Here is a 14,821-nt window from a genome sequence, read left to right on the forward strand (position 1 = left end):
TTGTTATTTGAGCTGACTCATCAGTTTGACTCGTCGAGTACTTTCTGTTGACTGTTCATGATGTAAGAGTAACATAAATCAACACTTCACAAATCGAAAAGATCTGTATTGCTGAATGTGCAGTAAACATGTGCCTTTAATGTACATATTTATTAAATTTTAAAACTATTCCTGGTCTCAAAATATGTTCTGTTCATAGCCCATTTGATTTGAAACATTCAGTGTCTTTATGCAAGTGCTTGAAGAGTTGTGGAATCTCTGTATTCTTCAGGACTGGAACTGTTCCTGGTTACCTGAGCCGAAAGGATGTTTCAAAACTCGGAGAGAATACAGCCTCTACCTCATGTCAATGGACAACTTGTAAGTATGCTCAGGTCCATGCTTGGGTCTGTGCCAGTGTGCGAAATAGGCACTGGCCCACTAGCCCGTTGCTAGTAAAAATCCACTCGGGCCAGAGAATCTCCACAGTCTAGTGGGTTCATTTTGTAAATCTATCACTCTCTCCGACTTGTTAAGTTATAATACACTTTTAAATCATGCAAGATTATGGCCTGATACAAATGTCCATCATATTAGCAGCTTAATGATGAAACCTGTGTCATGTCGACAATATCTTATTCTCATCTATTTTTGTAATCTTTTGCTTAGTTTCTACATTCAAATTTCGGGCTAGTGAATTATTTTGTGGGTTAGTAACAATCAGGCATAGCTAGCCCGACTGGCTAGCAAAATTTGGACACTATTTCGCACACTGGTCTGTGCAGTGTATTCTACTAACTACATAAAACCTCAGGCATTTTTATAGTAGTAATACTACACAGACTCACTGTAAACTGTGAAATGACAAATTATGCTTCATATCGTTCCAAAATATAATGGCCTGTTTTGACAAGTTAACATGTGCTTAGCAGAAAATAGAATTGTACACATTCAGTGGCACAATTACACAAATGGAACGAGTACTTTCCATACTAAATGAATACACCTTGTAGGTACTTAAGCATCTAGGCCCCATTCCTCAAAGCGATTGTAACGCTACGACAGTCGTAAGTCTATGTTAAAGTATGGGAGTTAAGATCACCTTAGCCCTACGATCGCTTTGAGGAATGGGGCCCAGGAAGGACCAATATTTTGAAGTTTTGTAATCCAGCTAAAAAATATTATTACATTGTGTTCTTGGAGAATAAACTACAAGACTTGAATATTGGAAATATCTTTTCTGAATGAATTTTGGGAATTGTTGGAAGGAACTTTCAAAAATAATTTGCGAAAAGACAGAAAATCCATAATGCCAACTTTCCAGGTTCTTTGTTGTCGTACTTATAGTCTTGTTTCTGAGAAAATGTTGTCAGTTTGACACAATGAGTATGAAGCACAAATTATGGTGCTCAGTGAGGATTACCGAAAAAAGATTGTCACCTGTGTATAATATTACATTCCTGTCTTTCAGCTTGAGGAAAATATGCCACCATCTGATCTCACGGAAGTGGTTTGACAACTCTGTGTTGTTCTTTATCGCTCTCAACTGCATTACGCTCGCCATGGAGAGGCCGGACATTCCACCAGAGAGTGTGGTAAGTAGCTGTCAGGATACCATCTCATGTCCCAAGTCCTCTTTGCCACACTCTCCACCCTCTGAGGTGGTCCAGTGGACCAGGCTGAGGAGTTGGTTAGTATAGTGGGAAAGGCTGGGATCCATTCCCATATGGGAACACTGTATAAAACCGATGTCTACGCCCCCCTGTCGTGATATTGCTGGAATATTTCTATCAGCAGCAAAAAACTCAATCACTTATGGACCATGATGACCTTCAACTTGCGTTGTGACAATTAATCTGAAATTTGTTACACACTCTGAACCTTGAATGTAAAGCAGTTTCAATGGGATGTCCTCAGATCTGTGTTTAGCCTTAGCAAGAACTAAAAATCATTTTCATGAGTCTGGGATGAATATTCTTGTCATTTGTTGGGGTGGTGAGGTAGATAAGTGTTTTTGGGTACTGGTTAAGGCTTTTGCAAGTCATGATAAAGACCTCAGTTCAATTCCCCACTTAGGTACATTGTGTAAAGTCTAATATGCTTTCAGTGTTTTACACAGGAACTTATCTGAAAATAAATGGTGTTTAACCACTGCGGGATACTGACTCCAAATCCAGACATTTTCCCAATATGCTACATCCAACTCACATCCCTACGTTAAACATTTATATGAAAGTTAAGTCGAGTTTCTCTATTCAGATGGCCATATTAAGTTACTAGCTATAAACATGTACATAAAACTGCTGAAAGAAGGTTCGTGAAGGCCAGATGACCGGCATCAATGGAACTGTTCACAAATGCAGAACAAGGCAGATATAGTTTGGATTTGATATTGTTTAAGTTCTGCAGTTCTATTTCGTAAACAGGTATACCATAAGTCAAATATTCCTCCTTTAGTTTGGTACCTTTTTTATAATAATGTCAATGTAATTCCATGAAATGTCCTGATTCTTGATCAAATATTTGAACACACAAAGAGAAGATAGAAGCAGAATAGCAACAATATAAACCCTGCGATTGGTCGCGAACCATTCCCTTTAACTCATCAGTTTGTTTCCTAATTTTGAGTGTTTCTGTTGCTTAACAGTTTCTTGTTTTTATGTGAATTAAAGATTATTGTATAACCGTTCCTATTAATTTCATTTGAAATCTTTCAACCCCTTGCTTTTTCCATCTGGTACCCTTAATATGACTTCCTTTATTGATTTGAGTGTTTATTAACGTTGCACCCTGTATTAAACTCTTTCAGGTTTCTTATGAGGTAAACACTTGCTAGATGACAGATTTGATGAAATGTTTGAAGATTATTAGTTTTGTAAATTTTGCAAACAGCTTGAAAATCATGCATGCTTGGATTGAATATTCTGTAGCTTGGAAAACCTGATCAGAAAGTTTTGGATTTGAAACCAGAAGATAATTCTCATCAGCATATTTAGTGGTAATGGTTTGTAGGATTAATTGTTATCTTGACACTCAAATTCAAACTCTTCAATTCAAGAGTTCAGCCATATTATTTTCATGAGAGCCAACTGAATCTTGCATTGTATGGTTACCATGGCTGCATTGAATGGAGGAAAACAAACAAACTCTAATCAGGGAGACAGACTGTTTGACATGGCAGATTGTAGCCACATTGATGTGGATTGTATGGTTACAATGGCTGCATTGAACGGAGGAAAACAAACAAACTCTAATCAGGGAGACAGACTGTTTGACATGGCAGATTGTAGCCACATTGATGTGGATTGTATGGTTACAATGGCTGCATTGAACGGAGGAAAACAAACAAACTCTAATCAGGGAGACAGACTGTTGACTTGGCCACATTGATGTGGATTACATCGTTACAATGGCTGCTTTGAATCCAGGCAACCCTAATCATGAAGGTGGGCTGTTTGACTTGGCAAATTGTTTTCATGTTAATGTAGAGAGTTGATCTTGCTTTCAATCACTTTTTTGCTTGGTCCAGGCTTCAACAGGCCACCATTATGTTCCTGGAATATTGCTGACCTAATCATTGCACAAGATTTATTGATCATTTCCTCATTCCACATTCCACATTGACTGTAGTGAAGCATGTGGACAAGTTGACATGAACGACTGGTATACATCTGTATCAGACTTGCCATGGCTTCCGTAGACTAGCTGGGTGACCTCTGGTCACGGACATCAATGTCTGCAGATTTATACACAAGTACATATAAATAGTTCACATGGTTTATTGTGGTTGTTCACAAATAGTTAGTGGTTTAATCCTTGCCTCAATCCCAACCTCAGTCCCAACCTCAATCCCCTATTCATGTTTTGGATGTGCAGCATTGATTCATGGTACCGTTTGGTATTGGTTCTTGCACAAACTATTTCCTTTTCACTGGTACTGTGCAAATGTGTGTTCCCAGGTGTGCCAGTTTTCACAAGTTTAAGACAAAATTTAAAAGAATGTTTTCATGTATTTTATTTTGTCAACATGAAGTCACAGAATTTTTATTTTCTTTTAAATATTTCTAAATCTATTTCAATAATTTGAAAGGAAACTAGTATAAGGTGAACTGGAAATGGACAACATTTGATAAAACTGTCAATAAACATTCCCTTGATACATTTTTCTGATATTACTATTGTTCTAACATACTGTAGGAATAAGTCATTATGTATTAATAATTGCTTTCTTGGTTTTGTTTTTCAGGAGCGTCAGTTTCTCACAATATCCAACTATGTCTTCACTGTCATATTTGCAGTTGAAATGGTGCTCAAGGTATGTTGACTTCATCGTTAATTTCATGGTTAATTTCATCATTAATTACACAGAGGGTTCTCTCTTGTATATACTCCATTATCATATGTATCATGAGCAGTTGATGAAAGGAACATATAACATTGTCAAGGATGTTTTTACGTCTATAAACACCTTTTGATATATCAAGCTTGGAAGCCACAATGGGGAGATTCTGTTTATCATCCAGAAACCTTCTTCCACTTTTCCATTTTATAAGAAGTAATTACTCGTGTCCTGGGTGTATTCAGTACAGCTAACGACCCCGTGAAGATCCGGGGTAGAATAGGTCTTCAGCAACCCATGCTTGCGATAAAAGGCGACCAGTCTTGTTGTAAGAGGCGACTGAAGGGATCGGGTGGTCAGGCTCACTGACTTGGTTGACACATGTCATCGGTTCCCAATTGCGCAGATTGATGCTCATGCTGTTGATCACTGGATTGTCTGGTCCAGACTCGATTATTTACAGACCGCCGCCATATAGCTGGAATATTGCTGAGTGCGGCGTAAAACTAAACTCACTCACTCACTCAGTACAGCTAACCAGCTTCAGTGGCAGAAAGATAAGTGATGTCGTTAGATTGTCGATGTAATGATCTGCAAAGATCTGGGATGCATTTTCAGTGAAGCAATACCCAGATAGCATTCAGACATTGCCAACATTGGCCCAACGTCCGAATGCTATCTGGGTATCTCCAAGGAGAAATCATTTAATCTCAGCCAATAATAAATAGCACAAGCCTAAGATCAGCTCCTGAGCAATGTAATCATACTTTCTTAATACTGCAGTAATGAATCCAGCTATTATAAATCAAAATGAGTACTTTAATGTAAATGCATTGTTATATGTATTTTTATGGTTTTTATATGTTTTTTCTCTGATTATATGTAGATTTAATCAAATTTAAAATGATTTTTATTGTTACAGCAGGCCAACTGAGTTACTAATGTATTACGTTTCAGGTTATAGCTAAGGGTTTCTTTGTGGGTAAGCATGCCTATCTAAAGAGTGGTTGGAACGTGATGGATGGCTTCCTGGTGATTATCTCCCTTGTCGATATCCTCATCTCTCTAGTTGCCAACAGCAGTCCCAGAATCTTTGGCATCCTGCGTGTTTTCAGGCTGCTTCGTACTTTGAGACCACTCAGGTTAGCGTGACAGGACGATACAAGTACAAGATCATTTGAGAAATGCATAAATATAAAAACTAACAATTACATTGTACTTATTTAATTTTACAGTTGAGAAATGAACTGTTTATCCCAAACACTTCAGAAGAACAACAGAAGCATGCTAGAATGTGCTTATGTTCCACCATCATATAGCTGGAATATTGTTGAGTGCAGTGTCAAAAAACATGCAAACTTTGTTCTTGGATTTTCTATTTCCTTTTTGGGTATGCATCTACATCATTCATTTTATTCTCCTGTGCGTCAGGATGTATATGACTTGTTAACAGTTACAAGAAAGCAAATCCCTGTATGTATTCCTTGGTTCATTTCAGAGTCATCAGTCGAGCCCCTGGTCTGAAACTAGTTGTACAGACACTATTATCATCACTTCGTCCCATCGGAAACATTGTTCTCATCTGTTGTACATTCTTCATCATCTTCGGAATTCTTGGAGTGCAAGTAAGGCATTTCATGAATCAAGATTGGTGAATGCAAGTCCATAAAGACTGAGTTTCAAGATTAAGTTCTTGAAAATATAAGCTCCTATTTGAATAATTATTATGCTTTGATAATTCTAAGTATGCTCTATGAGATTATGAACTGAGGATCATCTCAGCACATATATATATATATAAATATGTACACTACATTAGTCATCAGCCTGTATTAAAGGTGTATGGATATCTATTTGAAACACCAATGCCAAAGAGGATGACACCCTGTTAATCCAGACAATATCATTCCAGTGGTATGGATTATTGGGGTTTCACCATATAATGTTGTTCTTATTCATTAGGTAGTTTGTATTATTGAAAGCGAATTTTGAATAAGATTCCAAATGGAAAACTCAACATTGTAGCTCTTTTGTGGGCATTGTCATTTTATTTTCTGTAACCTGTCCTCTGGAAGTGATCAAGATGTCGAACTATAGATATAAAATGATGAAAATAGATGAACTTAGCTACTCAAAAATTGCACTGTGTGAGTTGGAAGGGCAAATGTTTGACAGTAATGGACTGTTGTCTGTGTTTCAGTTGTTCAAGGGCACATTCTACTACTGTAAAGGTCCACCGGGGCTTGTCAAGGACATCAGGAACCGCACACAGTGTGAAAACGACACACGCTTTGTATGGATCAATCGGAAATACAACTTTGACAACCTGGGTCAGGTAAACACAGATGTCATGGCAGTGTACAAGTTTTACTTGTATTCTTTTTCTGACTTCTCTGGATGGATTGCATTTGCTTTGAGAGTAGAAATGTCAACTAAACATGACATTCAATCTACAGTTGCTTCAAACATTCAAAGAGGAATAATTTTGAAACCCATGGGATTCAAAGTGCACATTATTTGGAACCATTCTCAATTTTAATGCATATATAGGTCCAAACCTATAAAGAAAGAGGTAATGCACATGTTCCTTCTCCTTACTCAAAAGGTAGACATTTAATCAAGATTAGTTGTGGCACGGCCCGTGAAGATCCGGGGTAGAATAGGTCTTCAGCAGCCCACGCTTGCTACAAAAGGCGACTATGCTTGTCGTAAGAGGCGACTAACGGGATCGGGTGGTCAGGCTCACTGACTTGGTTGACACATGTCATCGGTTCCCAATTGCGCAGATCGATGCTTATGCTGTTGATCACTGGATTGTCTGGTCCAGACTCATTTATTTACAGACCGCCGCCATATAGCTGGAATATTGCTGAGTGCGGCGAAAAACTAAACTCACTCACTCACTCACTAGTTGTGGCACTCCAGACTAACACTAACACATTTGTCACCCCATGTGGAAAAGTCAAATGCAATACTGGTAGCTGGTGACCATTTTCTTCAGCCCTATATCTATTATTGCATTACCATTATCACAGGCGCTGATGGCTCTGTTTGTTCTGGCATCTAAAGATGGTTGGGTTAGCATCATGCATACCGGACTGGATGCTGTCGGGATAGATGAACAAGTAAGTGAACAAACAGAACAGAGACAATATTTGTTAATTACCTTAACGATGTTCATAGCTGTACAAGACAAGGGCCCATTTCACAAATTATCATTTCTTAGAATACTTGTGAAACAGAATGACTACATTTGTCTTTCAATAAATGGCAGCATGTACATCTTTCTGATGATAGGTAACATGATTATTTGTAACTGCACTCACAGGTACTGACAATAGGGAGCAAACATCCAAATTATCTTACATTGTCTTTTGTTCTTAATGGATGTTGTTCATGAATTTTATTCACTTTGTATTGCAGCCTATAGAAAACTACAACGAGTGGCGATTATTGTACTTCATTTCCTTCCTGCTGCTTGTTGGATTCTTTGTCTTGAACATGTTTGTCGGCGTTGTGGTAGAAAACTTTCACAAGTGCCGAGAATCACAAGAGATGGAAGAAAGAGCTGTACGAGCTGAAAAGCGCCAGCAGAAATTGGAACGTAAACGAAAGAGTGAGGACCCTAAGAATCTCTCTGGTTCGTATTGTCCTACTGAGTCTGGCGACCACATTAACAAGGCTGATTTCACTCAATGTCATCACCATTTCATGATGAAACTGAATGCTGCATGCACACAACAAGTTTTCTCTCATGTATATATTTCATCAATAACACAATTTTGATTCATTACTAATTCTCTACTAATACCTGATACTTTACTAGAGATCCCTCATCTATATCCTTCCTTTTCTTTAAGAAAAAAAAATTCTAATGTTTGTTATAACTTGTCTGTTTATAACCTCAGACAGGTAATAACACTATCATATTTTCCTCTACCATCTCTGTTACTCTTTAAATCCTGACATTAAATTGTAGTTAGACTTACTCCTTGGTCTTCGACAAAGTTGTGTGCTGAGTCCTTATCTTTTACTTGCTGATGCAGACAAAATACCTTACCAAAGCCTTGTTATGTGTTTTAGTTGTATATGAATGCTTGCCTGAAGTAGAGTACTTGTAGTTTAAAGAACATATCTACCAGTGCACAATTTTATCACAAAATAGAACTCTACTCTCTGCACAATATTATTTTATGCAACAAAGATTTTAACTAGACATGTCTACCTTTCTAATTTATATAACTGCTGCTGTCAAATTTGTAGCACTAATTATCAAATCAAGTGTTCATCTTTCCTTTTTTTTAAATTTTATCAAATTGTATTTAAATAAACATTATGTTTTTAATTTTGGCAAGATGACAAAGATGTGTATAGAAAAGAATGACATGTCTGTTGAAGGCCAATCATCAACTCCAGCAAAATGTAGATGTATTTAGCGGAACTGTCAACCTCATTAAAATCAGATCCTTTACTGTGATACAATATCTGTCTCAAGAAAAGATATGACAAGCTATCCAAAGAAACATGTTAGATGAAGTTTCAGCCAAACATCACCAAGTCTTCTTAATTTTCAGTATAAATGAGCAAAACATTCAGTCCAGCATATAAAATAACAGTTGCAAATGTTCCATGAAATAAAATTGTTGTGGATACTTTTTACACTGTCATTTCTGATCACCATGGTGTCTTCACCAGGAAAGGAGTACCATCAAAGGAATATTTTGGGTTTTGAAAGATAATGAAGAAATAGAGCCGAATTGTTTCAGCAGATTGACATCTTATTGATTCAAGAACTGGTCCATCCTCATGTAGGTCAAGGTCAAGGGATGGTGAACTCAGGTTCACCTGCCAGAACCATCCAATTTAGGGCTGAATATCTTCAGAGACTGGTATCATCTCGGAGTACAAAATCTGATTTTACTGAGGTTGAGGTATTGCCATGATCTGTGAAAGTTGACAAGCTCCTACTACTAACACATCACACACCTTCACCCTATCATCATGTTTATTATTTCATGATTTATTTCTGTAAACGAATGAATTTTGTTGTTGCATTTTTATTTGATTAATCCTCTCTCTTTTTTTCTTTAACAAATCACATGAACAGTTTTAACACATGGTACTTATTTTAACACTTTTCTGTTTGGAGCAGGTTTTTTATTTGTTCTATTGTTTGATTGGCACCGACACTCCTTTGTTCTTGTGTTTCACTTCTTTGGTTGTAACATAACATCCTCCACTGACCTTTATACATTACATGGCACTCTATATGGAAAGAACAATGGAAGTCAGATGATAAATGACGTAACTACAACTCTTAGATCTTATCGTACCTGGGGTAGCCTAGTGGTTAAAGCATTCGCTTGTCATGCCCAAGACCCATGGTTCGATTCCCAACATGGGTACAATATGTAAAACCCGTTTCTGTTGTCCCCCACCATGCTATTGCCAGAATATTTCTAAAATGGGCATAAAACCCAACTCACTTATTGTCTAATGTACAATCAGTTAAGTTTACTGGGAGAAAATCATCCTCAAAATGTATACAATCTTTACAAATTTCAAATTTAAATGGGCTTGTTAAAATTGTATCTTAATATTTGAATCAAATATTATTCTTTATGGGCCACAATGCCCAATATGCTCTTTCCTTCATTTATACAAACTTTTAAACTTGGACTGAGCACATTTTTTTATTTTTCAAATTTTCTAAAGTTTGTTTAGAGGTAGGTTAGTTATTACTTATTAAACTTAAAAGCCTAAATATTCTGTATCTGAGAAGTCCATCTTTTAGTTTGATCTTATTGTCTACAAATTGACTTCCAATGTACTCATTCATTTTCATTTTCATCAAAGATGACCACATGATCATCTGTAACATAATTTGATAACCTGTGTGACTGTTCCATGCAGATGTTGTAGTGTCGACACAAGAATCTCAGAGCATGAACATCAGCAGAATATTGTCCTTGAGATTCTCTGACAAAAGGGTATTGAGATTACCTTATATGCATATATACGTTGTGAAAAACTGTTGTAGCTCCAGTTATCCTCTGATGCAATTTCTTGGTGCTTGAATGGTAATTTTCTGGAAAAAAATAATATATTCACATCCTCAAGATTAAATTTTGAAAAGTGTGTAATCAAAACCACAGAGAATAGATCATGTGTATGATCAAGTGTATCATATCTGTTTTATAATGAAGACCTATTTGCCACTTTGAATTTGTGTGACTGACAAAAAGTAATCATCTGATCGATTGTATTTTCCTGATTAAAACAAGTGGTGCTTGACACAGTCAATAGTCTGCCATCTCAAATACAACAGGGAATGCCTTAGGCATATCGGCATCCCTCCCCATGTCTTTATTAAACATTTTCACCGTTTATTTATGACAGTCTTTTGATCTGATTGGGGCAGTGGGGTAGCTTAGTGGTTAAAGTGTTCGCTCGTCACACCGAAGACCTGGGTTCAATTCCCCACATGGGTACAATGTGTGAAGCCCATTTCTGGTGTCCCTGCCATGATGTTTCTGGAATATTACTACAGGCGGTATAAAACTAAACTTACTCGCTCACTTTTGATCTGACTGACTGACTGAGTTTGGTTTTATGCCGCTTTTAGCAATATTCCAGCTACATCACGGCAGGGGAACACCAGAGATGGGCTTCACACATTGTACCCATGTGGGGATTCAAACCCGGGTCTTTGGCATGACGAGCCAACGCTTTAACCACTAGGCTACTCCACCGCCCCCTTTTGATCTGATCAAGGCTGAATGTAGATCTATGCCAAACTCAAGAGTTTTCAGTGGTGCTCTGTTTCCACTCATCTTCAAGTAGAAATCTAAGCACCTACAAATTAGTAAGGGTATATTTTTCAGTTTAGTAAGAAATGGCTTCTGATCCCTTAACGTCTTTGTCCTAATCTTTGATTTATGTTTGTCAGTTGACAAAATCTTTGTCAAGAATTCAGTGTAGGTGGTTAACAATATATATATGGGGTTTTTTATGTCCATCTTTGAAGTGCTATTTATGAAACAAAAACAAACCAACAAACAACTTGGCAAAAGATCAAAAGCTGTTGGATTTTAACTTCTTTTTGCCCTTTAATCTAATTGCAAAACAGTCTTCCAAAACACATGTTGTCAAAAGTATACATTTTCTTGCTAGTTTCAGTCTAGTTGTAACTAATATATATTATGAGACTTAAGTAACTTTGATCATTTGAATTTATTCATCCAAATTCATGAATTTGACTATATAGCTTTGCAGAAGTTTCTATTTTTGTACTCAACAAATAACCCCTCCTAAAGACAGCTGTGTAGGGTCAAATAGAAAGTCATACCTTTACATTAAATGTTCAACTCTAGGAGAAGAATGAAAGTAACATTTAAACTGTGTCAAGAGCATATAAATTACAAGGCAGAATTCAAAATGAGACTTTTAGGATAAAAGAAAAATCAAATAAAAGGAAATATTTATATAGGCAATCAGGGGTCTGTATCCAGGCCATTATGTACCCAGGAACTGTTCCTCCAAACCATAGTGGTAATGCACTTGTCTATGTTAAATTACAGGAGTACAAAATGTTTTATCATAATCGTCTGAAGAAAAGGGAAGATGTATACCTTTCAAAGAGATGTGTATGAAAAATATAGAATTATCACAGTTACTGTTTTGTCTGATTCAAAGCATAATTAATGTACTTTATAGATTCTTGTAATCTGTATCGAAACGTCACACTCACGAATAAAAAGACGTTATCCATAAAGTTTGTTCTATATTGTACTTCCCAACTTCTAAAATGCCACTCAAAGAAATTAATGTACTTGTTACTAAATGCATCACATGAACTGACAAGGGTTTTCCTGTATATAAGATGCTGAAGCTTGCATCCCTAGCCATATATTGATATTTATTATATTACAGTAGTTGCATTTTCTGGAATGCCCCCAAGTGTCTCACCCCCCAATGACATGTATCCTCGTTCATTCCCATCATTATACCCACCCCCAAATCTCAGCATCCAGTGCCCTGCTGTTCATCATTTGTACACAGATCTGCAGCCTCTCTTCCCAAATGTTCCCACACCAATACCAGAATGTTGTCTTGCACTGTTAGTAACATTAGATAGCTTGCATTGATACATCTTTGTGTTCAATAGTTGTAGAATAGAAGAAACCCAGAAAACACCACCACCTATCAGATTGTACTCGAGTTTTATTCTTCCAGAATTTATATTCTAATTTTTTGTTTCTCCTGGTGTCAATCAGTGAAGGAAACATTTTAGGGACAAACTAAGAATTTTGTTTATGTTTTGTGGTTATTTTTGTTAAACATTTTGTGGCTTTCATTATTATTATTTTTAAAAAGGTATGGATTTTTAGGGGTTTTTTAAATTGTATTGGTGATGGTGGAGATGGGTGCTATGCATTTAAGGCAACATTGGTGTTTGTCGTACCCCATCCTTTATATTCAATATTCCTCATCTAGTTGTCTGATGTCAAATATGCAATGGCTCTTTGTACAAATATTCCTGTCAGCCATTATGTATTTCAAGTAGATATCATACACATCAATGGATTGATTTTGAAGAATGAAAGTTTTTAGACAAATATTTTTGGAATTATATGGCTTAAAATTGAAGGAATTTGGACTCTCTTTTGGTTTGGGTTTTGGATATTTTTGCACATTTACAGTCTTGTTTGATGTCTATGAGCCTCCTGCATGTTCAATGAAGGTAGTGAGTAGTGTTTCTTGCATTGTTACAATAACCAGCCAGACTCAGTGTAGTGTTGTTTAGTGTTGTCTAGTTCCAACTGCCAATCCACGGTCGATTGACTGGTCATGTGATCTGGATTGACGAGTCATGTGATCTGGATTGACGAGTCACATGATCCAGAGATGTCATGTGACCATGAAGACGGGGATGTTCTGAAGAAGAAAAGTAGTATGTTGAAATGTGCTATTTCTTGTCCTCTAAAGAAATGTTTACAGAAGGGCTTTAAATCCCATGTTAAAACCCTTTGGGTAAATGCCATTTTTATGAATCAGTGTTGCAAGATTAGTTGTATTGTGTTTTTATGATATATAGATAAATGATTGTACAGATAGTGTTATGGAATTGTATGAATTGTATCTAAGAATCACCATGTAGATAACTAATCAATGTGAATGTAGAGGAATGTTGTTTCATCGCTGATTCATCATTTCCTGTCATAATCATTCTTCCATTCATTACCCTTTACAAACTGATATGCTGAATTTGCTTTTCCTATCGATTAAGTAAAAATATGTTCAAAGATTTGAAAGCTCACTTTTAAGTTCGATATATCTATTTTTCTTAAATATGTTCCTTAAGTTATTTGTTTTTCTAAATTCCTTGTACAATAGTAGTTGTAATGCAAGTGTGCTTCTTACACATGTTGATATATACTGCAGCTTTCGTCTCAGCTTCACTTACTCTTCACCTGTGCTTCAGTGCTGTGGCAAAACATCGCATCACACAGGAGAGTTATCAATGTCGCGTTCAATACTAGTCCCATTTACAAACAGGTCTGTTCATGTGATTTGTTAAGGACAGGATGGTAGTATCAAATATTAATAAAAGTATTGATAGTCTTTTATAAAATAATTTCTTTTCCAAATTCGATATTTTGAACATTTGTCCTTGTTGGGATGTATATTTCTCTGTATGTCACATATGCTGATAGTTCATTGGGGGTTGTATTTTAACTGATTTGATACAAATTTATTTCAGAAATTAAGATTTGATGTAATATGGTTTAGATTTTCATGTTTTTTGAATGACTGTTTCTTCAGAGTTGAGTGAACCTCCTTACTGGGCTCCATACTCTCGGCCACGTCTGCTCATTCATACTGTCATCAACAGCAAATACTTTGACCTTGCAATCGCTGGGGTCATTGGGCTCAATGTCATCACCATGGCAATGGAATATTACATGATGCCTCAGGTAATATTGGATGCATGATTTAAAAGAGGAATCCAGGGAGACATGTGATTTCCAATCTTAGAAGAATGATTCAGTAACTGTTGTAGCAGGGAGTGACTATACATTGTAAACTGCTTGAAAAAAGATTGCCAATCCTGGCAGAAGTCAGGTATTTCTTAAAAATGTCACTCACTCTTGCACTCATACTATTCAATTTATAGCTTCTAAGCCTTAGATTTTACTTCCAAGTTGTAATATAACTGTTAATGTGTCAGTAGGAAATCATTTATGCTGTGTTATTCTGATCTGGTAGGCACCCGTGAAGATCCGGGTTAGAATTGGTTTCAGTAACCCATGCTTGTTCTAAGAGGTGACTAACAGGATCAGGAGGTCAGGCTTGCTGACTGGGTTGATATATGCCCTTGTTCGTAGATCGATGCTCATGCTGTTGATCCCTGGATTGTCTTGTCCAGACTCAATTATTTACAGACTGCTGCCATACAGCTGGAATATTGCTGAATGGCACGTAAAACTCAACTCACCCACT

At 36.7% G+C, this 14,821-nt stretch overlaps 1 protein-coding gene across 1 annotated transcript in view; it reads left to right on the forward strand.

The window, feature by feature from the left end:
- Positions 1-14,821, forward strand: part of LOC124261410 (voltage-dependent T-type calcium channel subunit alpha-1I-like) — a 179,832-nt gene that overhangs the window by 146,102 nt on the left and 18,909 nt on the right. The window contains 9 exon segments of the mRNA XM_046695727.1: positions 272-360; positions 1,451-1,574; positions 4,226-4,294; positions 5,276-5,460; positions 5,817-5,943; positions 6,519-6,653; positions 7,354-7,443; positions 7,742-7,958; positions 14,144-14,295. Coding sequence (XP_046551683.1) covers positions 272-360; positions 1,451-1,574; positions 4,226-4,294; positions 5,276-5,460; positions 5,817-5,943; positions 6,519-6,653; positions 7,354-7,443; positions 7,742-7,958; positions 14,144-14,295 — 1,188 coding nt within the window.

This window comes from Haliotis rubra, unplaced genomic scaffold (genome assembly GCF_003918875.1).
Source record: "Haliotis rubra isolate DU_JTF1 unplaced genomic scaffold, ASM391887v1 Scf8, whole genome shotgun sequence".
Classification (NCBI taxonomy): Eukaryota; Metazoa; Mollusca; class Gastropoda; order Lepetellida; family Haliotidae; genus Haliotis; species Haliotis rubra.